The sequence below is a fragment of the Corvus hawaiiensis genome, chromosome 16, assembly GCF_020740725.1.
Source record: "Corvus hawaiiensis isolate bCorHaw1 chromosome 16, bCorHaw1.pri.cur, whole genome shotgun sequence".
Taxonomy (NCBI): domain Eukaryota; kingdom Metazoa; phylum Chordata; class Aves; order Passeriformes; family Corvidae; genus Corvus; species Corvus hawaiiensis.
Window position 1 is genome coordinate 6,575,034 of NC_063228.1, and position 25,751 is coordinate 6,600,784.

Here is a 25,751-nt window from a genome sequence, read left to right on the forward strand (position 1 = left end):
GAGTTTGCTGGGTAGAGCCTCTTTGTTTTTCAGTGCTCCTGGGTTTAAGGGTGCCCATCCACGCTGACCAGGTGGTGGGATGTCTTTGATAGTGGTAGTGGGCAGGTGTCATCCTGCTGGGCTGCTCTGGGGATATAGAATGATTTGGGTTGGATCAGTTCCATCCTCTGCCATGTGCAGGGACACCTTCCACTATCCCAGGTTGCTCCAAGCCCTGTCCAACCTGGCCTGGGACACTTCCAGAGATGGGGCAGCCTCAGCTTCTCTGGGCAACGCCTGCCGGTGCCTCACCACCCTCACAGGGAAGAATTTCTTCCTGCTATCTAATCTAAACCTACCCTGGTGTTGGGTGGTGGTGGATGCCCACACTGCCATCAAGCCCACCCTGCCGGCCCCTCCCGGCGCGGCACACGCTGGCAGCCGGCACCATTAATTAGGTTAGCTCTCCTAATGGCGTTAGTGCCAGGTGCCTTACGCAGCTGCCTAATGAGCTGAGAGAGGTTTCAAAATGTCACAGCATTAATCTGGGAGAGGAGGGAGAGGCGGGTGCAGTGCCAAGGCAGGGCTCAGCAGGCTGCAAAACAGCTTAGTGCGGAGGAGGACAGGGAGGGCGTCGGCAGCGCGCGCCGGGTGCGCTCCCTGCGAGGCCAAGGACGGGCCACTCACCCTGGGAGAGACATATTTGTGCAGTGAGGGCAGTGGAGCAAACTGGGAGACAGGCTCCAGGCGAGAGGGCCGCCTGCCAGTCTGATTTTCCTGCCCTGGTTCTCCTCCGGGCATGTTCTCTCTCGCACAGTTTCAGTAGGAGCTTCTCCTCTGTTTCTTCCCAGCCCCTAAAGGACTGTTTTCCAGACCGGCTTCCGAGAGCTGGGAGCAGGTCTGGGATGTGCAGCACAGCCTTGTGCTGGTGCCATCAGTCGGCAGGAGGATCCCAAGCCTGGCCCAGAGCGTGTGCAGGGAGTGCTGGACTGGGAATAAACGAGGAGAGCTTGGGTTTGGCTTTGTCTGCCTTGGGAATTGGCTTTTCCCCAGGATGGAGGAGGAGAATCCCACCTTGGCCACCCTAGCTGAGAAAAGGCTGGTGGCTCTGGTTTTCAGGCTGAGCTGGTGCTGCCTGTGGGTGACATTGTGTCCCTGCTGTGTTCGCTTGCACAGGATGCCTTGGCCAGTGCCTGTCCCCAGTGTGACAGGACAGTGCATTTCTCCAGTGCCAACAGTCCCTTGCTCCAACCCTGGGGTATCCTGCAACACTGGGATCATCCTGCACGGAGCTGGGAAACAGATTTATAACAGATAACAGGGCCTGGGAGAGGACATTGCTGCCAGAGTCTGTCCTTTTTTAATGTCAGCCCCCCTCACTGCCTGCTGGTGGGTGCCTTTTCCCAGGGAAAGTCTGTTTTTCCCAGCCTAGCTGGGGCTGTTAACAGTTTTCTTTGCTTTATCAGTATTGGCAGCAGTTCCCCTGTATCAGCCCAGGGCTTTTATCAGAGCAGAACGGGTGTAGGGAGGGGAGCAGGAGCTGCACCAGGCACTGGGATCTTGCTGCCCGTGGGGCTGAGCCTGGTCCAGCTTTTGGGAGGCAGGTGATGGCAGAGAGCAGGGGGAGGGGTCCCCACCTGCCAGAGGGTTTGGCCATGGATCACAGCCCCATGGTGCTGAAGGAATGTGCCATGAGTAGGGATGGCTCAGTGGGTGTTTAAGGATGGGCACATTTTCTCCTCCAGTAACCTGGGAATTGGCCAGTGCAGATGGTGTGGGCAGAGAGGCCGTGTGTCTTGGAGCTGGGACAGCCATGTTGGAGCTCAGTGGACTCAACAGGGCACAGAGATACTGTCCAGTGTCGCACCAGAGAATTAACATTCCTCAGCACCCTGCACAGCTTGGCTTGGCTGCTTTTTAAACTTGAGTTTACTTAGTCCCCATATCCCTCTCATTTTTCTCCTCTGAGCTCAGACTGTGCTGTTTGAGGTTGGGCAGATACAATAACTCACTTCCATGCTGTGGGGTTGGCTTTTTCCCCCTGGTATAACACCATTTGTAACAATCCTTCTCAGTAACCCACTAACATGTCTGGGAACACTTGTCCCATGCCAACCCCACAGGCACCAGCTGAGCATCGTGCAGATCTGCTCTTCAGTTATTTTCAGCTCTTCCTCCCATTTTTTTGTGTAAATCAGTGCGAGTGTCAGAGCTGTGGATGGAAAAGAATTATTTTAGGTACCCAGTGTTGCATCCTGAGTGCCACACCTGATGGCTTAGCTCCAGATAAAGCAGTTTGTCAAGGCTTCTTGCCCTGTTTCCTTATCGTGAGAAATATTACGTGATTTAAGTCCAGGAATTTTCCGTGTTGACCATTTGTACCTGGTGCTACCTCCATGCCCCATGCAGACGTCTGAGCTCGCAGCCACTCAGAACCAGGAGTCAGGAAACAGGAGATAATCTCCACGATTTTGGCGGAGCGGCAGAGTGCGAGTTCCCTCTGCTGGCATGTGGCAGGATGGGGCTATGGCACCCACCAGCATGTCCCACTGGGCTGGGGGGCAGGGATTGAGGCCAGAGAGGTCGAGCCATCTCCAATCTCCCCTCTTAGACCCATCCCTAGGGCAGAAGGGCAGGGGCAGCTCTTTGGAAACCCCATGGATGAATCTCGAAGTGTTGCACACAAAATCACAGCTGAAAAGAGCTGCAGGAATGTCCTTAGACAGCAGTCCGCATGTCCCAGAGGATCTCTACAGCTGCAGGGATAAATCCCTGCACATCTCAGGATTTCTGTTTGACAAACTTGGCTTTTTGTGCACAGTTCCAGGGGTGCCTGTAAAACCACAGCATTCCCAGTTGACCCCATGTTCTTCTCACACTGGAAAGAGTTCACTGTGGTGTCAGCCAGTTCTGCTGTAGGAGTGTGGTATGGGGCTGAGGTGTATTTCTAGCAGCAATTAAAAGCAGAAGTGCCTGAAATTGCTTAAAAGACTTTTCTCACTCAAATTCCTTCTCTGGAGTTTCTTGAGGTGTAAAGCTCTGCTCTGAATTCTGCTTCTCCCCATACAGAGGAGTGCCTGCTCTCCCAAATACAGGTTTTCCTTGTAAAACTATCCTCATCATTCTTGTGGACCTCTTGGGAAATTCCTCTTCCTTTTCCTGACACTCACTATCTTTCTTGATGCTAAATAATGAATGAATCCAATAAAAACAAAGCCCTTTCTTCCAATCAGAGAAAATGACTTTAATGACAGCTCGTGCTGGTCTTTTGAGCTTTCCTTCCCACTGCACACCCCCTCCACTAACAGCTGAGATCTGCAGCCCGGGTTTAGTGGCCTGGAAAAGATTAACAGCCTGCATGGCCGAGGAATTCCTTGGGATGAGCTTTTGTAGTTGAAAAGCACTAAATAGCACCGCAGCTTTTAAAAAGCATCTTCATACCTGTCCCAGCCTTGTTTTGTCCACACAGAGCTGCTGTGCGGAGGGAGCAGCTCTATCCAACACGTGTGGAGGGGAGGAGAGCCCTTCCCTCCCCGTCCCTCCAGGATCTCTGGCAGTAACTTCTCTGAAATGTTGATCTAATGGGAAAAAAAAAAAGATTCTTTCCTGTAATCCAGATGATATTAACCCTTGGGGCTGTGATTTGGTTGCAGTGATTTATTTTTCTCCTTCCTTTTTCGATGACGAATGACTGGAATGATTTTGATTTTGTTTTGAATGTAGATGCAGATATATAATTTCCTCTTCTGTTCATTCATTTTCCAGCCTTGTTTTCTTCCAGGTCTTGTTGCTCTCCACCTTCTCCTGCTGTGTTGCTGTGTGACGTGTCCACCTTTACTTCGCCTGCTTCGCTACCATCTCATCTCAATCTCAAGCCGTAGAACAACCTGGTGGTGCAGCCCCTTTCATGAGAAATCAACCTGCTTTTGATTTTGTTTTTATGTTTTTTTGGTTGGGTTTTTGTTCTTTTTTTTTCTCTTGATTTGTTTTTCTTCAGACCTTCACCTAACAGGGCACAGATAATGTTAATTCATGGACCTTTTCCTCCCTCCTGAATGAGACTCAGAGAAGGCTGGGCCAGTATAAAAAGGGTTAAAAAAATGTGACTCCAAAAAATTCCCTATCTGTCAGTGAACACAGAACATGGATTTATGCTTCACAGCCTGGCTCATGTCGGGCATCTCATGTGCAGAACATCCCAGGGAAATTGAGAGCTCTGCATGAGCCCAGGATCTGCCCACTCCCAGTTTGCAAACTGGGAGGCAGCAGAGTCTGAACAGATGTCCCCTAAAAGCATCAAAAATCTTTAAATTTACATAGCAAAGTCTTCCCCACCGATTTTGTCCTTTCCTCTTTGGTTGTGTCCTGGCAGCCTGACTCTGAGCAGCAGTGGGGGGCCCCAGCCCCCCCAGGGGATGGGATGTGCTCAGACTGGTTGTCTCATTTATGGAATTTGGTGCAAATGTTGGTTGAAAACTGAACATGTCATGGTTTTTGAACCCTTAAGCTGCTGTTCCTCTTCGTGGGAAGTGTTAAAAATGTTTTTATTTTGGATAACCTGTTCCCCCTCATGTGGTTGCCATTGTGATTTTCATGCACATCAGAGGCTCACACAGAGCAGGCAGCCCCAAGTTTGGATGTGGCACACATGGGTCCAAATTTTGTGTCAAGAAACCACCTGGATAGAGCTTTTTTGGGGGAGGTTTGAAACGGAACTTTGAGCCTCACAGCTTGGAGCACAGCTGGCATGTGCTGGTGGCGGGTTATTGCTTTATATTCCCAGGTTGTGATTAAAGACATGAGACTGATACTTGCCCGAACCCCCAGGAATGCACACTTACACACCAGCAGGTTCTTTGGAAATGCCTCTCCTGTGGGTCAGCGAGCAGCTTTTCATGCTGAAGCAGCATTTCTAATTCCACCTGTTTGCTCATCCTTAGGAGAATTGGCTCCTGCTCCATCCACATTTCTTCATAGTTCTCTGTCCTCAGAGACACAAGTGCCATGGTGCAATGGGCCACCAAGGCAGTGTCTGAGAGCCCAGGTTGTGCCCCCTGATGTCCAGACTGGATTTTCAGCCCAATTAAGAGGAGAGGAAGGCCCCAGGTTCTTCAAGGAGTGCCCTGCCATGGCACAGGGTGCTCCTCATCTCCTCACGCCCCTTCAGCTGGTGCATCCTGTGAGCCAGAACCGTGGTCTGGGGGCACCTATGGACACCCCTTGCTCCATGCAGTCCTGTGGCTGTTCCCTGTGTGAGGCTGAGTTGTCAGAGGGTTCCTGTTGCAGTGAACACACTGGGGGACCCAGAGCCACCCGTTACCTCTGCACCCCAGCTTGGTCTGATGTGTCAGTGCTCTGGGTGGCCATTGACAGCCCCAGTGCTAAAGGGTAGAGGCAAAGCTTAAGCCAAAGCTGCTCCATAATCCCTGCTTCCCAAGGAGTTGTAAAATTCACAAATAAAAAATGATTGCTGGTTTTGTGAGGGGTTTCTAGTTACTGAAGAAGATGCTACCTGCAGAGCTGAATAATGTGAGGTCTTTCCCCACTTTGTGGGTAAAATGATGTCAGATCGGGGTTTTTACCCTGGATTTGGCCATGCTGGAGCTCACAGAGAAACAGGGACCAAAAGCCAGGTGTGCATGAACTCTGGGTTGAGTAATTCTGCAACCTTAAATTTGTGGGGTTGTACAGCTCTGCACAGTTCCTGCTCTTGTGTTTAAACCATCTCTGGTTTCCCTTTTGTCTGTTTTCCAGGAGATCCCAGGTAATTGAGAAATTTGAGGCACTAGATATTGAGAATGCAGAGCACATGGAAACGAACATGTCGGGAGGCGCCGCCCTTTCCAGTGAGACGCGGCAGGGCAGGAGCGAGAAGAGGCTTTTCCCACGGAAACGGGTAAGATGCTCACCCAAGGTCTCCTGGAAGATGAAACCTGGAGTCCTGCAGCCCAGAATAGAGGGTTTAGCTCCAGGGTTTGTCCCTGGGTGTGAATCTGGAGTCGTAGGCAGCTCCTGTAGGAGCTGAGCTGTTGTGTGTGCTTTGTGCAAATTTTCCTGCTCTGCTCCTTTGGCCCAGGTGTAGATCAGAGTGGAAAATAAGGCTGTCTCTTCTCCTTTCTCCAAAATACAAAGGGAAGCTTCAGATCTGGCATGGCAGGATACATCAGGATAGGGTGAAGTTACAAAAGAAACAGGTTTGAGAGTCCCAGATATGCTTGGATATAATGGGAACAAATTAATGCCTGAAAGGACAAAAAAATGTATTGCCAAGGAAATGACACTTGTTCTGAGCCTGAGATGCCCCTTAAAGCAGATTTTTATGCCGTGAGCCAAGAGAGCAGGACTCTGTCCTAGTTCCTGCACTGATCTGGGCTAATGCTGTTCACACAGGACTTCACTTGTGAAGGAGCAGCTGTGGGCTCCATCCTGGACGTGTCTGCATCACCTCTGTCTCCACACCGCCGGGCAAAGTCGCTGGACAGAAGGTCCACAGAGTCGTCTATGACGGTGAGCCACCAGGGCCATGTCCCCTGCCTTGGGGGAGGACGTGAGAGGCCCTTCCCAGCAGGTCCCATGGAAACGGGACTGTTGCTGCTTTCCTCGCAGCCAGCACATAGGATATGAGATACACCCAGATCTGCAGCAGGTTCAGGAACCTGAATCAGTTGTGACCAGGTGCTTAGTTGGAGAAGGGCCACACTTTTTGCCTGCTGCAGGAGTTAAAACTCAGAGTCTTGCAAGGAGCACTTTTCCTTAAAGCACAGCAGCAGCTGGGGAAGCAGACCCCATTTTGCTGGTTATTTTCCCCTGGAATACCCCATTTCCTCGGTGCTTTGTGTGATGTGTCAGATACTCATGCTGTAGGTCATCCTAGAAGTGCTGGAGTCACCTCACCTGACCAGAGCTGCTCTTTGCCCCATGGTGTCCCCCAGCAGAGGCTGCAGCAGGGCATTTCCAACTCAGCAGGGAGTCGGTCCAGTTTCTGGACTGGGACCAGCCTCATGACTGAGGTATTTTCATAGGATCACAGAATCCCAGAATGGTTTGGGATGGAAGGGACCTTAAAGATCATCTTGTTCCAACTCCCCTGCTAGGGGCAGGGACACTATCCACTAGACCAGGCTGAGCAAGCACATGTCCCAGTTTTCTAATGCCATTGCCTTGATGTTTATGCAGTTGGAAGTGGGTGTGAGTGGGATGAAGGTTGCAAGGAGGAGCTGAACCTTCCCTCCTGGGTTTTCCTCCCTTTGCATATTTCAAATGCTCACCAGACCTGGAGGCAAACAATACAGAACAAACACAAAGTGCTCTCCTCTCCCTCACCACCCTTCTGTAGGGACAAAATAAATACACTTGCTAATCTCTCAAATAGATTACAGAGCTACTGTAAATACAGTTTGCATTTTATGTGGATAGACAGCTTCTATTCAAGGACTTAACAGAAAAATGCAGTAGTTGGTGTTTCTGGAGCTTTTCCTGTAGACTTGTACAGCCACAAGAGGGATTTTTAAATTCTTGGTGGGAATAAAAAGTGCAAGAAGTGCATATGAAGTGGCAATGCACATTATCTAGTGAGGGGAAGAAAGTCATGGAGGTTTAGATTAGATATTAGGAAGAAATTCTTCCCTGTGAGGGTGCTGAGGCCCTGGCACAGGGTGCCCAGAGAAGCTGTGGCTGCCCCATTCCTGGAAGTGTCCAAGGCCAGGTTGGATGGGGTTTGGAGCAACCTGGGATAGTGGAAGGTGTTCTTGCCCATGGCAGGGGCTGGGACTGGATGATTTTACAGTTCCTTCCTACCCAAAACATTCTATAATTCAATGTTTTACTTTCCCCTGTGTTTTTTGTGGAGCAGGACTGGGTTCCCACCACCATGGGATCACTCAAGTGTGGGATGTGCTGCCCCACAGGTTTGACTGAATAGGCTTCCAGACCCAGTTTCCATTGCTGCCCTTGCTGTAGCCCATTTCAGATGCTGCAGCTGGATTTCACACACTGCTGTCCTTTCCTCCTCCACTCTGCAGCGCGTGGAGCAGCTGGAGGAGCTCAGCCTCGGGGGAGTGAAAGCATTTCCACCACATCCTTCCCTGCACACGGGCAGGGCTGGGAGGAAGGGCTGGCAGCAGTTATCCCACGCTGTCTTGCTTGCTTTTTTCAGGAATTCAACATCCCCATGCACCCACATTGGAGGAAAAAGCAGGTGTCGTTTGGGTGGTGAAGGGCTCGGATTCCCTGTATTTCCAGCCTTGGGAACTCAGCCTGTTTTGAACCCTGCAGCCTTGCATCAATAGCACATAGTTTTTCTTTCATAATATATAATAGAGGGTAAAACTGCCTGAAGTCTTGCTAATTCCTTGTTTATCCTTTCTCTGGAATGCTGGTGTAGCAGTAGGAAATTGCAGGAGAAATGGTAGGAAGGGAACAGCCTGAATAAACCGTGCAGCAGGTCTCTGCTCCTCCTGGGAGCAAACATTTAGCCACCACGCAGTGTAATGATTCAGTTTGGGCTAGATGACCTTTAAAGGTCCATTCCAGCCCAAACTGGTCTATGATTCTATGAATTTAACTGTTGATGGTCTCTTTTATTGCTCTGCTGGGTTTTATCAAGTCGCTGCTGTTGCCTTCTGGGTGCAGACACTTCTTTCTTCTCCTGATCCCTCTCTCCTTTCTTCCAGCCCGACCTGCTGAACTTCAAGAAGGGCTGGTTGACAAAACAATATGAGGATGGGCAGGTGAGTCAGGAGAAAGCTCTGCCCTTCGTGTCAGTGTTTGGTGCTGTGGTTAGTCCTGGTTTCTGGCAGCTCACTTCAACATCCTGGCTGTACTGGCTGCGCATGGAGTAGCTCTTGGTGCTGATGGAGCCCCAATGTCCTGGGTGGATCAGTACTGGGCTATCTTGAAGTGGGAGTTCCCGCTGCTGTGTCTGGGGGAGGTTTCAAAGGTGGATATCATATAATGGGTTTCTAGGGATCCAGGGCAGCTTGAATGGCAGCACAGGTTTCATGTTCCTGTTCCCTATTTATTAGTCTCATCTCCCTTGTGACCCAGCGACCTCTTTGGTGTCAGAAATGAGGCTCAGGTAAAGTCTCCTGAGTGCCAGGGAAATGGCAAGGCCAATAAATAAATAAATGGCACTGAGAGAAGCAGCTGGTGCCACTTTCCTGCTGCCAGTTGCCAAAGGGATGCAGGATGTTCTGCCCTATTGGAGCCTTAGGAGTGGGCACTGGTGCCGAGGCAGCATGGATAGCCCTGGCTGTTAGCAAACCACCCCTTCCCTGGATTTCCTTCCCTCCTGCTCAGCTGTCAAGGGCAACTGAGGGCAATTTGCCTGTGGCTGTGGGTGGCCCAGGCTCTACTGTGGGTACCCCTGGTCCAAGGACACATCCATAGACAGCCAAAGGGGAGCTGGCAGCTGGAGCGAGTGCTGTATTGACTGAAAGCTGCCTTGGGTGAGCCTGTGCTGGAAGCATGCAGGAGGCAGATTTGTATAGAGCAAGGGCCAGGAATAGACTCCCAGCTCAATTTCTAGGTACTGCAGATAAAACATGAATGTTTTACTGCTTTTTTTTTGTGCTAAAAAGGCTTTAAGTGCAATCCCTAAAAGCCTCATCTTGCAGTGGAGCTAATGGGGAGGCTGTGACTGCCCTGTGGCTCTCACCGTGTCGCTGTCACGTGCAGGGTCTGGTGCTCTGCACCGGGGAATTCGGGGTCCTGGTGGTGCAAACCATCACTGTCCCCTGCCTTGCTGCCTGTTTGGGTCTCCCCTTTCTCATGGAGGGGCCTTGATGAAGTCAGGTGTGGAGCTGGGAGGGACGGGCATCAAGCTGCCTCCTGCAGGGTGACTCTGCCGGGTGACCTGTGACGAGCAGCCATGAATACAGTGGTGGGGAAGGAGCAGGATTGTAACTGCTCCATCTTGGTTGTTTCCTAGTGGAAGAAGCACTGGTTTGTGCTGACTGACCAGAGCCTGAGATACTACCGGGATTCAGTGGCAGAGGAGGTAAGTGTCTTCTGTCAGTGTTCAACCCATTACAGGGCAGCTCCTGGTGCTCCCAAACAGACCCTGGGCAGGTCACTGCTTCCCTCAGGGCCCCCATTGCCAGATACCGAAGTCCTGGAGCCCCTTCAGGCCCTTTGTGCTTCTCAGGGACCTGCTGTGTCTCGCTGCGAGCCCACCATGCTTTGGGGCTGCAAAGCTTTGTGGCTTATTTTACCTCTTCCCTCTGCAGGCAGCTGACCTGGATGGAGAAATTGATTTATCCACGTGCTATGATGTCACTGAGTACCCAGTTCAGCGGAACTACGGCTTCCAGATCCATGTAAGGAAAACATGGGGAGGAGGATGAGTCCAGCTGGTGGGGATGCTTGTCCGTGACAAGGGGAACATCTCCCCAAACACCCAAGAGAGGCCGCTCAGCACCCCCCACAGTGCTCCAGAGAGCTCTGGCCTTGGGTTTGAGAGCCAGTTTTTTGGCTGTCAGAAAAGGAAGGAGGGGAAAGGGAAGGTTTTGTCACAGCCTTAGGGTCTCACCTGTGGCAGAATCAGTCTGATTGCTGAGAAATGCTAATTCCTACTGGGAGTGTGCTAGGGGACAGAGGGGCTGGGTTTGACCTCTGTGTGGCCAGCAAGCAGTACCCCAGCACTGGGGGCTTGGGGATAGGTGCAGGGTGGTCTTGGGGAGTTGGGAAGCTGCTGCTAGGTGCAGTCACCTGCTCTGAGCTGTTCCTTCTCTCTCTGTAGACAAAGGAAGGGGAGTTCACCCTCTCTGCCATGACGTCGGGCATTCGCCGCAACTGGATCCAGACCATCATGAAGCACGTTCGCCCCACCACTGCTCCCGATGTAACAAGGTAAGGGGGGACTGCAGCAGCCCCTGCAGTTGTGTGGTTTGCAGGAGTAACTCGTCCCTTATCCCTTTTCTTTCCTCTTTCTGAGCCTGTCTGTTCCTGGAAGCTGCAGCTCTTTCTCACGTCTCTCTGAGCTTAATTTGGATACACTTTGTGGGGACACTGAGTTACTCTTATGCGTGCAGATTTCAAAGAGGGTTGAAAATGTGGTTTTAATTTGTGCATAGGAATATGAAATACTGTTCCTATATCAAGGCTCCTCTGGATTCCCACCAGGTATTGTGAAAACACTTGGATTTAGTTGTGCTGGGTTCACCCTTTCCTCTGGCTACTGTTCAGCACGAGCTGCCCAGCCTCTCTATGGGTCACAGCAGCAGGAGCCCAGGGTTCAGTTTAGAAGCTGTTTGGCTCTGATCTGTTTTAAACTTCAGCCAGCAAATCGTCTTCCCTCCTCTTTTGATCTTCCAGAAAGCTGCTGCTGGTCTCTCCTTGTGCATCAGTGCCAGAGGAAGGGAACCCCCTGCGTCACAGAGTACTTTCTGTAGGCGCTTTTGGCTGTGGGTACAGGGTGTTTGGCCTCCTCACAGCTGTCTGTGCTGGCCACACTTGTACAGGCCACCTCTTACAGGCTGTGTGGACACGGCCTCACCACTAACTCCATCTCCTGTCCTTACTGTAGCTGCAGCCAGCAGGTTTTTGCCAGGTTTGTCCCTGTGTTGATGGAATGGCTCTTCTCACCCAGTGCCGTTGACCTGGAGGTGCTCCAGCCTCTCCTTCCCTATCCTGCTTAGCCCTCAGCCACTTGTTTCCCAGCCCTGCCCGAGCTCTGCTGGATCTCGCGGGGGTCTCGGGGAAGTCGCCTCTCTCCTCACTCCTATGTATGTTTGATTTCCATGCAATCCCAGGAAAAACTTCTCTTTGAAACTATCCGTGCTGAAGCCCAGGTTGGAAAACTGTGTTCTCTCCTGTATTAACGTTCTGTGGTTTGTATATCTCGTGATTCACTGCATGCTCCTCCTTTTCTGCACCTCAGATGGGAAGTCCTGCAGTTTCCATTTATTTTTCTTTCTTTTCTTCCCCCCTTTCCTTTTTTTTTTTCCTTTAAATAAAAGCCAGAGAGAAGGAAAGAAGCAACCTGGTCTTGACCCTTGATTTCCCCACACTGGTATCTTCCGATGTGACTAGATATGAAGATGAAGACCAAGGATATTTGAGGGGACCTCTCTGCCTTTAAAGAGCCAGATGTATTTATGGTTGCTCACAGGTTACTGCAGCACGATAGCCCTGTGCTCACTGTCTGCACCTGCTCCAAGCCCACACAAAGTGGTTTCACTTGGCTTTCCCTCTGCGAGGGTCCAGGCGCAGGTCCCGGTTGGGCAGTCACTTGTTACGCTGCACAAACAGACCATGAATCAATCCTGAGCTGGGGAAAGGGAATGATGTGTGTGCTTCTGTTGTTTCCCACCGAGCTGGTGTCGGCCGGGGTCGAGGCTGGTGTGGGTTAGTCACGTTGCTGAGGAGTCCTGTGCTGTGTGTGGAGCAGGGCTGTGTTCACTGGTGCCTGCCTGGCAGCCCTTTGCAGCAGCGTGGGGTATCCCAGCCCATCCCACCTGGCTTTGGGATGTCCTTACATTCTGCACCCGGGGAGCAGCTGGTGAAGGGGGCTGCTGGAAGGCCAAAGGACAGACTGCCCAAGGCTCAGCATGAAGGGGTGCGCCAAGCATTGGCACAATGTGGCCAGGGGGCAGGCAGGACGTTGTGCTCGGTGTGCTGGGATGGCAGCAGTGCTCACCCATCCCCAGGGATGGTCCCACCCCGCACACTCCTGCAGCCCTGGCCATGTCTCATGAGCCTGCTGCCGTGGCTCCACCCAGCCAAACACACCTTGTCTTGGTTTCTTGAGCCCTAGTGATGGTTTACATTGCTGCATGTGTCAGCAGCCGGCATGGGGAGCAGATGCTGCACTGCTCCCTGCCCTCAGCAGTGCCCTGCAATCTGCAGAGGCACTAATTGTAGGCTGCTAATGATGATGGGGCAAATAGAAAATACCCCCATGAATGAAGTTGCTGCTTCAGAACTGGATCCATGTTCAGCTCACAGCCCTTATGAGGCTGGGTTCTCCAGTGCTCCCCAGTTCCCTGCAACCTTTGTGCGCTTCTTGCCACAGTGTGCTCAGCTCGCAGCTTGCACCACTCCCACACCCATCCCTATTAGAAAAAACCCTTTTTATTTTGACCTATAAATATCATTGGGAGGCAAAGACCCCCCCCACCCCCCCTTTCCTGTGTGATATGAATTAATTTCTCTGTGGTGGAGGAGATGTGAAATGTTTGAGCAGAGTTAATAGCCATGGGGCACTTGCAGGAGATGAAACGAGAGACTTTGGGTCAACGTTCTGAGTGTCTTCACTTCATTCCCAGCAGCCGTCCCTCCGCTCCCTGACACACATCCTGTGCCCTTTGGAAAGCAGCAGAGGAGAAATGAGCTCGTGAGAGATGTCACCTCTAGAAATGCCAAGATTCTTCCACGTGGGATTTAGAGCAGTATAATTTTTGTGTCCCAACACCATCTGGGGGGCCCCAGGACCCCCATTTTTTTCCTAACACTCTTCTCCATTTTAAGACTCAATCTCATCCTCTCTTTACTTTAAAATGCAGCTGTAATCACTAACTGACTCCAGATTGAGAGCCTGGCTTTGGAATTGTGCAGTATCATGGATGAGGAGCAGTGACATTTCATCGTCGTGCTTTCTGGGTTTATTTTATTAGCTGCAAGTGACAGCACTGAAGAAGGAATTATCTTTGAGCTGGTTTTAGCCTGTAACTGCCAGAGTCTCTCGAAACCCAGCTCTACTGAGCCTGTGGTTTTCTGGTGGATGACAGTGCATCGGAAGATACTAGCCCACGCAGAGCCATCTCTTCTGCTCCATCCTTTTTTTGGGCGTATGCACATCCATGAGGTTCTTGGCTGGGGGCTGGGGTGTGTTTCTGAGGTGGGAGAAGCCGTGATGCTGCTGTTGCTGCTGGTGCTGCTGCTGCTCCTCCCAGTCACAGTGGTCCCCATGCATGTGGTCCCATGGGTCAGAGCCTGCAGTGAAGGGCCCAGTGAGCTGCTTTCCAGCTCTTCCAGGAAGCTTGTTGAGTCCCTGCTGGAAGCTGGGGATGCTATGGTTGTACTGGAAGCAGGGAGAGCCAGGAGTCAGCCTGAGCAGCAGGACTGTGCCTCGGGAGGCAGCTCGGGAGCTTTGGGTAGGAAAGAGGGTTCAGCAAGTGCCCGCCACTCCCTTGGGACAGGCTTCCTCCACAGACTTAGCATACTGCTGTTTTCTGGTTTAATTTTGATCTGCATGTTGCAGGGCTGGCATGTCTGTATTTAATAAGCTAATATTGCATTATGGATTATCTGTAGGTTGGAAATGGTATTGCCTTCCCTGCTTGATGAGTATGTCTCCCCCCTCAACCTACCACCCTCTAACTCAGCACTAAAAATCATTCCTTGCTTGAGAAATTGGCGTTTTCAGTGATTTCCATGATGTGTTGAATTACTCACTCCCCTTGCTGCACTGACCTGCCCAAACTGGGGACTGCCCAGTGCCAGGGGGGGTGCCCGTGCTGCCTGTGGGGCTGGGTGCCCCGGGGACATCTGTGCCTTCAGTGCAGATAGTGGCACAGAGAAGTTTTCGACCCATTAATACTTTCCCAAGCTGAAGGGAAACCTTCCCCTTGTTGCCCAAGACTCTTAGAGCTGCTTTGTGCTTCTCCACCCCACAGCTCCAAAGCCAGCCAGGCTTTGGTGGGATTGGTGGCATCCTTCCGACTAGCACGTGACTATGGCCGTGCCAGCCAGGGTGTGCATGGAGCCCCACAGCCAGGGGGCTGGAGGAGCTGTTGGAACCTCTCACAGCACAGTTTGGGGTTGCTGCTTCAGCCGTAGGTTGCTGCTTGGTCATTGTGACTGGCCCCAGTGTGGCAGCCAAGGAGGAACGAGGTTGGGATCAGCCGCTCTCCAGGTGCCAGAGTGTCCCAGGAGCAGCCGGGGCCGCTTGCACCAAGGCTTTGCACACCAGCACAACCTGGGGAAGGGCAGCAGCAGCTCCTGTGCCCGAGAGGCAAGGGGAGATGGAGGGATGGGGGCACCCACGTGGCATTGGCTTGGGCTTCCAGCAGCCCTTTTCCACCTGGCTCTTCGAGGCATGCATGGGAGCGCCCAGCCATATCCAGCACCCACTGACACTTCCCTTCACCCTCTCTCTGTCCTCGCAGCTCACTGCCGGAAGAGAAAAGCAAAACAAGCTCTTCCTTCGAGACTGGTCCAAAGCCGAGCGAGAAGCTGGATGCGGAACAAGCCGAGCTGGACACAGAGCAGAAGCGGAGCCGTGCCCGGGAACGCCGACGAGAGGGACGGTCCAAGACCTTTGACTGGGCTGAATTTCGCCCCATCCAGCAGGCCCTGGTGCAGGAGCGTGCAAACGCTTCAGACTCCTCCAGTAGTGGCTCGGCCGCCTTCCCCAGGGACAGCGGAGCCGCCGACGCCGACCCGGGAGAGCTGGAGCGGGAGCGGGCCCGGCGGCGGGAGGAGCGGCGCAAGCGCTTCGAGATGATCGATGCCGTGGATGGGGCAGGGTCGGAAGAGGCACTGAGGATGGAGGTGGACCGGATCCTGCCTGTCCCTGCAGACATCAAATCACAGAACGTCCACGTGGAGATTGAGCAGCGCTGGCACCAGGTGGAGACCACCCCGCTGCGGGAGGAGAAGCAGATCCCCATCACACCCCTGCACCTCGCCCACGCCGAGGACCGGGAAGAGGGGCTGACGAAGCAGCACCTGACCACACTGCTGGAGAAGGAGGTAAAGGGGTGTGTAGGGTACAGGCTGCCTGCCAGAAAGGCTTTCAGGCCACTGGGGTGACTGTAGGAAGCCTGAAATAGGCTTAAAAATAGCTATATTTATTCCTCCTTCATAATAGCGACTAGTAGGGATGCTGTAGGCTCCTTGAGGAGCTGGCAGGGCACAGATCTGCTGAACATTCCTGTTTGGCCCTGCCAACAGCTTTCATGTTTCCCACAGCTACAGAAAGGGCTGTTCTTATGGCCTGGTACTTCCTTACCTCTCCCAGCCAGTGCAGCCTGATTTATGTTGGTTGTAGCCAGCCTGTCTCTGATGAAATGGGTACAATCGAGGTGTATCAACCAGACTACAAATTCAAGCTCCTAATCCTCTGTGCCTCTGCAGCTGTAGAGATTTGTGTCTGCAGTTATAAACTGCCTTGAGTTGCAGCACACACCACAAAGGTTCCCTTTTTGTGGAGCCTACCTCAAATAGTCTTAAGATATTTGGAAAAGAATGGAGGAGACTCAGCTTACTTGGAAGAGTTCCGTGCCTGGGATAACAAAGGTTGTTGCTAGCTGGGATTAAGGTGAATTAGTGGGAATGAAAGGGGTAACCTTTTCTCATGGAGTAACCAGGAATATCACCAAGCTGAACTGGGCTGGGATTTGCCAGGGTCGTGCCTGGCACGAGCTGGTGCCATTCATCCTTTGCCACAGTGAGCTTTACGAATTACACTATTGCATAAATAAGTTCTTTCAGAGGGGAGGGATTTTCCTGGCAAAATGAAATCCAGGTCCCAGAGCAGAGCAGGGCAGTGGTGCCATCAAAAGCTCCGTTCATTCTGCTCTGTGCCCTGTCCAAGCCACTTGTTCCTCATGGCTGACCCCCTTCCCACTCCCTGGACGCTGTGTCTGTTCGTGTCTCTCCAGCTGGAGCAGAAGCAGAAGGAGGCCCTGGAGCTCCTGGAGCAGAACCGGCACCTGCAGGATCAGCTGAAAGTGGCTCTGGGCCGGGAGCAGAGCGCCCGGGAGGGCTACGTGTTGCAGGTAGGAGAGCAGGGAGGAGAGGGAGCTCCATCTTCCCTGTGCCCGGGGGGGTCCCTGGTGGGCTTCTGTCTGCGGTGTTCATGGGGACATCCTGGGTGACCACCACTGAGCTCCCAGAGATTTGACCTTCTTGCAGACATGGCTAATTCTGTAGCATTAGATGACCAGAGTCATCTGTTTACGGAAACCTCTGATCCGGGATGGAATAGAAGGTATTCTATTAGCATTCCCAAGGGAAAACAAAACAGAGCCAGACAGATGGGACCTCAGCAAAGTCCACCTCTGATCCATCCCATACTGTGTTTGCCTTTGCAACAGCTGTTTCCCCCTTTCTGTGCCCGAGATGTTCCCCATAGACAGTGGGGTGCACACAAGGCTTTCCAAGCATCCTATAGCCCACCAGTTGCTCCTGGCTGGGGATTTTGTGTGCCCGTTACATGGGCAAACACAGGACACTCAGATGTATTTCCCAGGCACGTTTCCCTCCAGCCAGAGTGGGATTTGCACTGGGATGACCTGTTAACTTGGATCACTTTGGTGGTTTCTGCTGTCACAAGATGCCATTCCTAGCAAAGCCTAGAAATGAGTTTTGGAGGATCTAGCAGAAGAGACAGGATGGTCTTGGGGAAACCTTTCCTCCCCTCCTCCAAACAAAGTGAGTTTTTCCTAGTCCTTCCTCTGGGAATGTCCATGCCTGGAGAAAGTCGTGGCACTGGCAGGGCAGCTTCTGGCTACTCTCATGGGTCCATAGTCTTGTTCTGTGCAGGGGCAGCTTTTTGATCTGCTCAAATTTACTTGACCAAACCGGCTGTGGATCAAGGTGGCCGTGCATGGCATGCTGCGCTCCTGTGGCAGCAAACCCAGTGTCAATGCCAAACCTTGCATCCTTATTTCTCACAGGAAGATTTTCCCTGAAGAAGTTGCAAAGGCAGTGGAGCCAGCCCAGGGAAGGGGACATCTTGCCTTCCTTGCCCATGATCTCCCAGGAGGAGTAATTAATTCATTTCTGGAGTCTCCGAGCTGACAGTGCCTGCTTGGAGGAGTTTCATTTTCACTTGGCAGTGCTGGAAGAGTAACTTAACTCCCACTTCCCTGGGGCAGAGGCGTCCGACCTCCCTTTGCCTGGAGCCTGGAAAAATCAGGGAATGGGGATAAAAACTGGATGCTGAATCCACCATCAGATTGAAGTTGGCCACAGTGCCTCAATATGCGGAGGGGTGGCAGGAGGGGAAGCCTGCAGAGAGGCTGAGCTGCAGTGAGCAGTGACCCAAACTTGGACCTCGAAGTTGGAGAGAGTTTTTGGAAAGGTTGGAGGCTTTTGCCTGCTCCAGTCTGATTGTTCTGGGGATTTCCCTTGTGTTTCCTGAGAGCCAGAGGGATTAAAGTCCTATTGTAGAAGGGAGTAACCCCACCAAACCCTGCTGGGGTGGAGGGAGTGGAGCCGCTGGGGAAATTCTGCAGCCCCAGACTGCAGACAAACATCACAGCATTTTTTTCGACAAATCCTCTGAATTCCATGTGCCCCCCCACCTCCATCATGCCTAATTTTGGGGAGGTTCCTGCATTGTCTATGGAAAGAGCTGATGGAGAAGCCTGACTGCCGCCAAGCCCATCCCTCCTGAGCTGCCTGGGAGGCACCAACCCCTCCTTGGCAGCCTGACCAGCCCTGCATGGACACCCAGGCACTGCCTGTTCCGTGAGGCAGCGCTGAGCCACCCCTCCGATGCATGTGCCATGCACCGAAGCCTCTCTGGCCTCGTGTAACCCCTCTCTTGCTCTGAGCTTCCTCGGGATGGGGCATCCTAACCTTGATCCCTACTGGGAGAAAAATCCAGGAGCTCCTGCTCCTGGCCGATGGGCTGGAGACATCCCCCAGCTCCAGCCACTGTGGGTGGGAGGGGGCACATACTAACCTGTCCCGGGCGGATGTTCTTGCATGTTTTTGGTGTAAAGCATGAAATTTAACTTAACATAACTGAGTGTCACATCTGTGGGCTTTCCTTAATCAGCAACCAGAGTACAGCAAGGCAGGCCAAATTCCTAGGCTTAACACTGTGCTTCTCTCGCCTCTTCCTGTCTGTGTATTTTTTGTTTTTGAAGATACATAATTTCTGTCGCCTTTTGCATGACGCTTTCTGTGAGTTTTCTCTTTGCATGCTCCATTGCTTTGGTTTGAATCTCAAAAAGGTTGGTTTCCTTCATTTTTACATTCTCATCACACCTTTTCCCTCCCTCCACTTGTCGGGCTTTTTATTTTTTCTTTTGTTGGTTTATTTTATTTTGCAGGTAGAGAAATTAGATCCTCCCTAGCCCTAAGCTTTAGCATAACAGCGTCTCTCTAATGCGATGAGCAGCCACTCAGTCCTGTTTGGCAGGCACAGAAATGACATCGCCACCACGGCTGGCCCGTCGCCCTGCGTTTGGGTGGGATATGATGTCATTTGCTGTCACCTTGCTTTCTGTTGTTGCTTTTGGTCGGTAGGACTGTGTTACCTGAACTGTGCACTTTTTGTTTCACAACCAAACAAACAAACTCGCTAAAAAAAAACCAGTTCCTTCCTCCTTCACCTTGTTCCATCTCCTCCTCCTCCTCATCCTTCGCATTTTTATCTTGTCTGTCTGTCTCCGTTTTACTGCTGGTGTTTCTTTTTCATTGTTTTTTTTTGGTTCTGTTTGAGTTTGGGTTTATTTTTTTTTCCATTTAGCCTGTTACTGTACAGCTGTTTTGATGTTGTGGTCAGTGTTTTCTGTTACTGGAAAGCAGTTGTCGCTCATTTAAAAAAAAAAAAAGTTGGTTAAACAAACCAAATTGTGCCAAGAACAAATCATCCCAATTGGAGCAGTGGGTAGCAGCCAAGTCGCTGCGAGGAGCTTTTCTGTGGCCTGCCTGGCCAGAGGTGTGACACTCAGAAGGGAGAGCCAAGAGTGTTACTAATCTAGTATTTAATCAATTTTTTTAAGACCGAGGTGGCCGCCTCGCCATCAGGTGCCTGGCAGAGGCTCCACAAAGTCAACCAAGACCTCCAAAGCGAGCTGGAAGCCCAATGCCAGCGTCAAGAGGTGATCAATCAGCAGATTCAGTCGCTGAAGCGCAGCTACGCCGAGGCCAAGGACGTGATCCGGCACCATGAGGCCGAGATTCAGAGCCTGCAGGCGAGGCTCAGTAATGCGGCAGCCGAGCTTGCCATCAAGGAGCAGACCCTGGCCAAGCTCAAGAGCGACCTGAGGAGTGAGAAGGAGAAAGCCAAAGAGCAGCTGGAGGAGTGGCAGCACGGCGAGGCCACGCTCAGCTCCCAGCTGAAGGCCAGCGAGCAGAAGCTGAAGAGTGCGGAGGCTCTGCTGCTGGAGAAGACCCAGGAGCTGCGGGACCTGGAGATGCAGCAGGCTCTGCAGCGGGACCACCAGAAGGAAGTGCAGCGGCTCCAGGACAGGATCGCAGACCTCAGCGGGCAGCTGAATGCCAGCGAGCAGGCGCGGGTCCTCATGGAGGAGAAGCTGCAGAAGAACTACGAGGCTTTGCTGGAGAGCTGTGAGAGGGAAAAGCAGGTTTTGATACGGAGCCTGAAGGAGGTGGAGGACAAGGCCAATGAGTACGAGAACCAGCTGCAGAACAGCGAGCAGCAAATGGAGATTCTGCAGAAGGAGAAGCTGAGTGCCAAGTTTGAAGGCAGCGAGCTCGTCCACCAGCTGGAGGAGCAGCTGGCCATGAAGGAGGCCAGCATCCAGAAGCTCGCTGAGCACATTAGGGAGCTCGAAAGAGAGAGGGATCAGATCAAGTGCCGGTTCCATGAGCTCATGAATCAGGTGGCCGAGTCAGATAATGAAGTTGCAAAGCTACAAGCAAAGTTGAAAATGGAAGAGACCAACTACCACAATCTGGAGCAGTCGTTTGAGGAGGTGTCGGATCAGTTCCGGGGGGTGCAGGAGGTGCTGAAAGAGAAAGAAGAAGAGCTGAGACACGTTAAGGAAATGCACTTGAGAATTGTGGAGAAGAAAGATCAAGATCTCAGTGAGGCTTTGGTTAAAATGGTTGCTTTAGATAGCAGTTTAGAGGAGACTAAAGTAAAGCTAAAGGCCAAGGAGGAGGCTTTAAAGAAATTAGCTAGTGTGGGCACAGGTCCATGTGCTGAGGAGGCAGAAGACCTTGGCCCCAGTCTTGAGGCTGACGAAAGTCAACCATCCCAACTGGGGCAGGCTCTGCAAACTCAGGATGTCCTCCCAGCTCTGACTTATGCACTGAAGGAGGAGGAGGATGAGGTTCTTGAGACCACCCGGAAGCAAGTGGAGGAATTTGGCTCCCCATCTAAAGTTGTAGAGCTCCAGGACCAAGAGTTAGTTCAGAAAGCCTTAGCAAAGCCTGATGTAGGAATCATGGGGGCCAAGAGGCAAAGGATCCGTTTCTCGAGCATCCAGTGTCAAAAATACATCCATCCAGACGGATCAGAGAAAAACTGGACAAGCAGTACCTCTTCAGACACAAGCCAGGACAGATCTCTGTCTGAAGAAAGCATGTCCTCAGAGCCAGCTCTGGGTTACCCCTCATCGGGGACGAGCGATTCTGAGACTTACCTCTCCATCATCCATTCCCTGGAAACCAAACTGTACATCACAGAGGAAAAGCTCAAAGATGTGACGATGAAGCTTGAAAGCCAGCACGGCCATAACCAGGAGACGCTCATTGCCCTTCATCATCAGTGGGCCAGCACGGAGTCCCAGCTGCGGGAACAGCTTCAGACCAGCCTGTCCCAAGTCAATGCTTTGATCTCGCAGCTGGAGAGCGAGAGGCAGGAAAAGTTCAAGCTCGTAGAAAGTCACGTCAGCGAGCTGGGTGGTTTCCAGATGAAAAACGATCAAGCGCTGACTTGCTTGGAGAAGTGCAGGGAGCAGCTAAGATCCTTGCCCAAATCAGACAAGGAAAAAGAGGGTGATTTGTTCCTTGTTACTCTGTCCAGCATGGAAACAACCTTATCAAACGCAATCCAAGCCTTGAGCGGGGCGCCAGTCCCATCGGAGTATCAGCAGAGTGAAAGCCTCACCACGGAAAGCCCCACTCCAGAAGGAGGGGATTTTGGAGAAGAGGAGTACATCTCAAAGGAGCAGCGAGTGGATGTGTTTGACGCCAGCCAGCTGAGGTGGCTTTCTGAGAAGGTGGCATTTGAGGCCTCTCTCATCAACCAAATAGCAGAGTCTTTGAAAAATGCAAGCTCTGAGATAGCCCAGCTTCTGAGAGAGATCCAGGGAACGGCCAAGGTGGTTTTGTTGGAGCCAACAAGTGTTTCTCACACAGCCAATGATTTGGCCAGCGTCCTATCTAAAAAGCTGCTGCTGGAAGGGGAGTTCTGGAGCCAGGTGGAGGAGCTGAGAGCACACTTGAACACTAGAGAAGGAGAAGCTGAGGGTAAAACAGAAACAAGTTTGGGCTTTTCCCCATGTTTTCTCAGTGCTGTAGCAGATGCTACATTGATCAAGGCAGAACTTGGGTTTGTTGCAGAGAAAATGAGAGAATCTTTTCATCAGAGGTTAAAAACAATTGAAGAAGAGCTCCATAATACCAAAACAGCTCTCCAGCAGCACAAATGCATGTTGGAGGAGATCATCAAAGCGTACGGGACTCCTGAGTTTGACAGCGTTATGCACCAGATTTCTGAAGCACTTGAAATACAAAAAGATGCTTCAGAAAGAACCCAGATCTCCTGGGATGGGAGCCGTCTCCAAATGATGCCATGCCAGGAATTAGCCAAGGTGGAGGAGACTGGCAGCACACCAGACCATAGTAGTGAAGCTCTTGTTTCCATTCAGGAAGATCTTGCCCAGCAACTAAAGGACAAATCCAGTGTTCTGAAGGAGATATCTGTTGCCTTACTCTCTCTGCCTCCTGAGGAGGCCATGAGAGACTGTCAGAAGCTCCTGAAGATATCCCAGAGTCTTTCCTACCATTCGTGCATGGGAGACCTGGAGCGGTATTCGTCTTTGTTAGTCCACGATGCCATTGTTCAGGCTCAGGTTTGTTACGCCGCTTGCAAAGTCCAGCTGGAGCACGAGAGGGAGATGAAGTCCTACAAGGAATCCTTGCAGAGCATGGATGCGCTGTGCCAGGAGCGCGTGAAGACGGTGTCTCTCCTGCGGGACGAGTACGAGGAGCTGCTCAGGAAGCAGCAGGGCGAGTACAGCGAGGTGATCGCCGTGCTGGAGAGGGAGAACGCCGACCTCAAGGCAAAAGTGTCCCAGCTGGACAACCAGCGGAGGCTCTTGGAGGAGGAAGGGCATAAACACAGCAAGAGCCTGAGTGAGCTGCAGGGGCGGTACGAGGAGGAGATCCGGAATGTGATCGAGCAGCTCAACAGGACAGAGGACGCCCTGAAGGCTGAGAGGACAGAGGGGCTCAACCAGCTGGATGCCATTGTCCGCGACAAGCAGAACATGGAGCGGTATCACCTGGAGCAGATGCAAACGCTGGAGGAAAAGTTCCAGGCCAAGATCAAGGAGCTGCAGGTCATCCACAGCGAGGAGCTGCAGGCGCTGCAGGAGCACTACAGCCAGAACCTGCAGCGCCTGCAAGAGACCCTCGACGAGTACCAGAGGCAGCACCCGGAGGTGTCACCCACGGTGGCCCCGGGCACTGGGGACACCTGGGCGGCCGGCGAGGTGGGTGGCACCGGGCAGGACCCCGGCAGTGACCCGGACTCCATGCACGGCCTGAGGGAACGCATCCAGGAGCTGGAGGCCCAGATGAACGTCATGAGGGATGAGCTGGAGAACAAACATCTGGAGGGGAATGCTTCCACTTTGAGGGAAAAATACCAGAAAGACTTTGAAAACCTAAAGGTCTTGATATGTTTAACACTTCCTGCTTTCTGCTGCTGAGTGTGTGGGAGGGCGTGTGTAGTCCCGGAGTTCGCTTGCCGAACCAAGGGACATACTCTAGAAGAGCCAGCGTGCCAAAACAAGTCCCAAAGTATTAGCCAGGCCTCTGTAAAGCATGGTGTTCCTTTTTCTCCATGCTGGGGTATTCTAAATGCATTGCTGAGGGCTTGGGAGGGTGGATTTCTGAAGGTGGTCTTTGCGTGGAGAGGGAAAGAGTTTCAAAGTAGCTCGATAACATCACTCTCTCCTTCAACACGAAGACCTCAGTGTTCCTCCTTGTACCCAACACGTACATTTTGTTTGTGACTTCCCTTTAAAAGCATTCCTCAACTCTGCCTATCCCAGTCTGATCAAATCTCCAGTCTGTCTCTACTGCCTTCAAAAATGCAGGATGAAGTGGAAACTTGATGCTCTCAAAATGTACGTTCCTAGGGAAAGTAGCTGCAAACAGATGCCAAATTCCATAGCAAAGCAGAGCTCCTCTGCAGGAGGCTGCAAGGACCACGCTGGTGTTGGACACAGTAATTCTGTATACAAAAAAGAGTGCACAGTTGTGGAACACCCAGGTGAGGTGCAGAGAAACCCACTGGCAATGAAATGCCACTGATCAAATTGCCCCACCAGTCAAACTGGCTGTAACACTGGTTTGAGATCATCCAGCATCTAAAAAAAAAAGGGGGTTGGTGGTTTGCTTTTCCTAGGAGAGCATTCCCAGTCCAGAAGTGAGTTTAGGGTGGTAGAGGACTCTGGCAACACCTAGGGAGGCTGCCAGGTTGAAAAGGAAGCCAGAAGGGCAGCGATGCAGAGACTGTGTTGGTGAGGCTTTCACAGACCAGTTGCTCTTAAGAATCAGCAAAAATGTGGGAGAGCTTGCTTCCAGCCACAAGATCCACACACATTTCAGCTGGGGGTGAAGTGTGGCTCAACTCCAGCCGAAAGAAAACCGGTTTTAGGTTGGGGAGAGCAGTAGTTTTGCTGAATCCCATTGGAATTAAGCAGTGGTGGTCAGAAAGCCATCCAGGTGATTGGAAACCTGCCCAAATTAGAGGCTTAAATGTGCTCCATTCTTCCCTTAAGAACTTGATGGAGAATGTAACATCAGTAGCATGAGAGTAACAACCTGGAGAAGAGAAGGCTCCACGAAGACCTTGGAGCTCTTTCCAGTGCCTCCAGTGCCAGAGGGACTCCCAAGAGAGCTGGAAGGGACTTTTGACAAAGGCATGGAGTGACAGGACAAGGGGGAACGGTCTTAAGATGAAGGATGGTAGATTGAGATTTAATACTAGGAAGGAATTCTTCCCTGTGAGGGTGGGGAGGCCCTGGAACAGGGTGCCCAGAGAAGCTGTGGCTGCCCCTGGATCCCTGGAAGTGTTCAAGGCCAGGTTCAAGGCTTGGAGCAACCAGGGAAAGTGGAAGGTGTCCCTGCCCATGGCAGGGGGTTGGAACAGGATGGGCTTTAAGGTCCCTTCCAGCCCAAACCATTCTGGGATTCTGTGAGATACGGGTTTGTACACGTGGATTTGTGGCAATGCATTTACAATACATTAAATAGAGCATCTACAGCCTCCCACGGAGGAGTGTAATTCCAAAATTAGAGGTGTTTCAGGAGTGGGACTTGATGATCCTTGCGGATCCCTTCCAACTCGGCATATTCTATGATTCTGGGTGTAATGAAGAATCCTGCAGGGCTGCTCTGTGCCACAGCCAAGTCCAGGCAGGTACTGGCACTGAGTTAGGAGTTTAAAAACAAACAAACAAACAAACAAACAAGGCTGGGAAAGTGAAGAATGCCTTGGGATTAAAAATTAAATGGGAGGGGAAAAAAACCACCAAAGCTGAAAATTGGAAATGAGGATTAGGCGTAGGTAACAGAGCATTAGCCAACAAAGTGATGCTGAGGGGTGTATGTTAGTGAGGGTCAGTGGTGTTGGACTGTCTTGAGCACTTTTGCCACTGGTGGAGTGAATTTGTCCCCCTAAAATTTCCCATGGGGTCCCAGAGGTCCCTAGGGGACAGTTCTCACTTTCCACAGAAAACACTGGTGTTAATCAAGGGGAGCTCCACTGAAATCAGGGAATAAAGCCAGCCTGTGTCGTTAAGAGGAAAAGCCCTGTGCAGTGCTTGGCATCAGGTTTGTCCCAAGCTGCCTGACGGGGCTCAGCACTTTGTCCCCAGTGTGTGCCCCTT

At 51.8% G+C, this 25,751-nt stretch overlaps 1 protein-coding gene across 9 annotated transcripts in view; it reads left to right on the top strand.

Moving 5' to 3' along the window:
* LOC125334226 (myosin phosphatase Rho interacting protein) overlaps positions 1–25,751 on the top strand; it is a 73,952-nt gene that overhangs the window by 38,287 nt on the left and 9,914 nt on the right. For 6 of the 9 annotated variants that reach the window (XM_048320870.1, XM_048320867.1, XM_048320872.1 and 3 more), the window contains 10 exons: positions 5,734–5,875; positions 6,370–6,486; positions 8,652–8,708; positions 9,908–9,976; positions 10,206–10,295; positions 10,718–10,827; positions 11,730–11,768; positions 15,087–15,672; positions 16,584–16,700; positions 19,662–23,525. In XM_048320870.1, coding sequence (XP_048176827.1) covers positions 5,734–5,875; positions 6,370–6,486; positions 8,652–8,708; positions 9,908–9,976; positions 10,206–10,295; positions 10,718–10,827; positions 11,730–11,768; positions 15,087–15,672; positions 16,584–16,700; positions 19,662–23,525 — 5,191 coding nt within the window. The remainder of the gene's footprint in view (positions 1–5,733; positions 5,876–6,369; positions 6,487–8,651; positions 8,709–9,907; positions 9,977–10,205; positions 10,296–10,717; positions 10,828–11,729; positions 11,769–15,086; positions 15,673–16,583; positions 16,701–19,661; positions 23,526–25,751) is intronic. The other 3 variants (XM_048320875.1, XM_048320874.1, XM_048320866.1) reach the window with 2 other exon arrangements.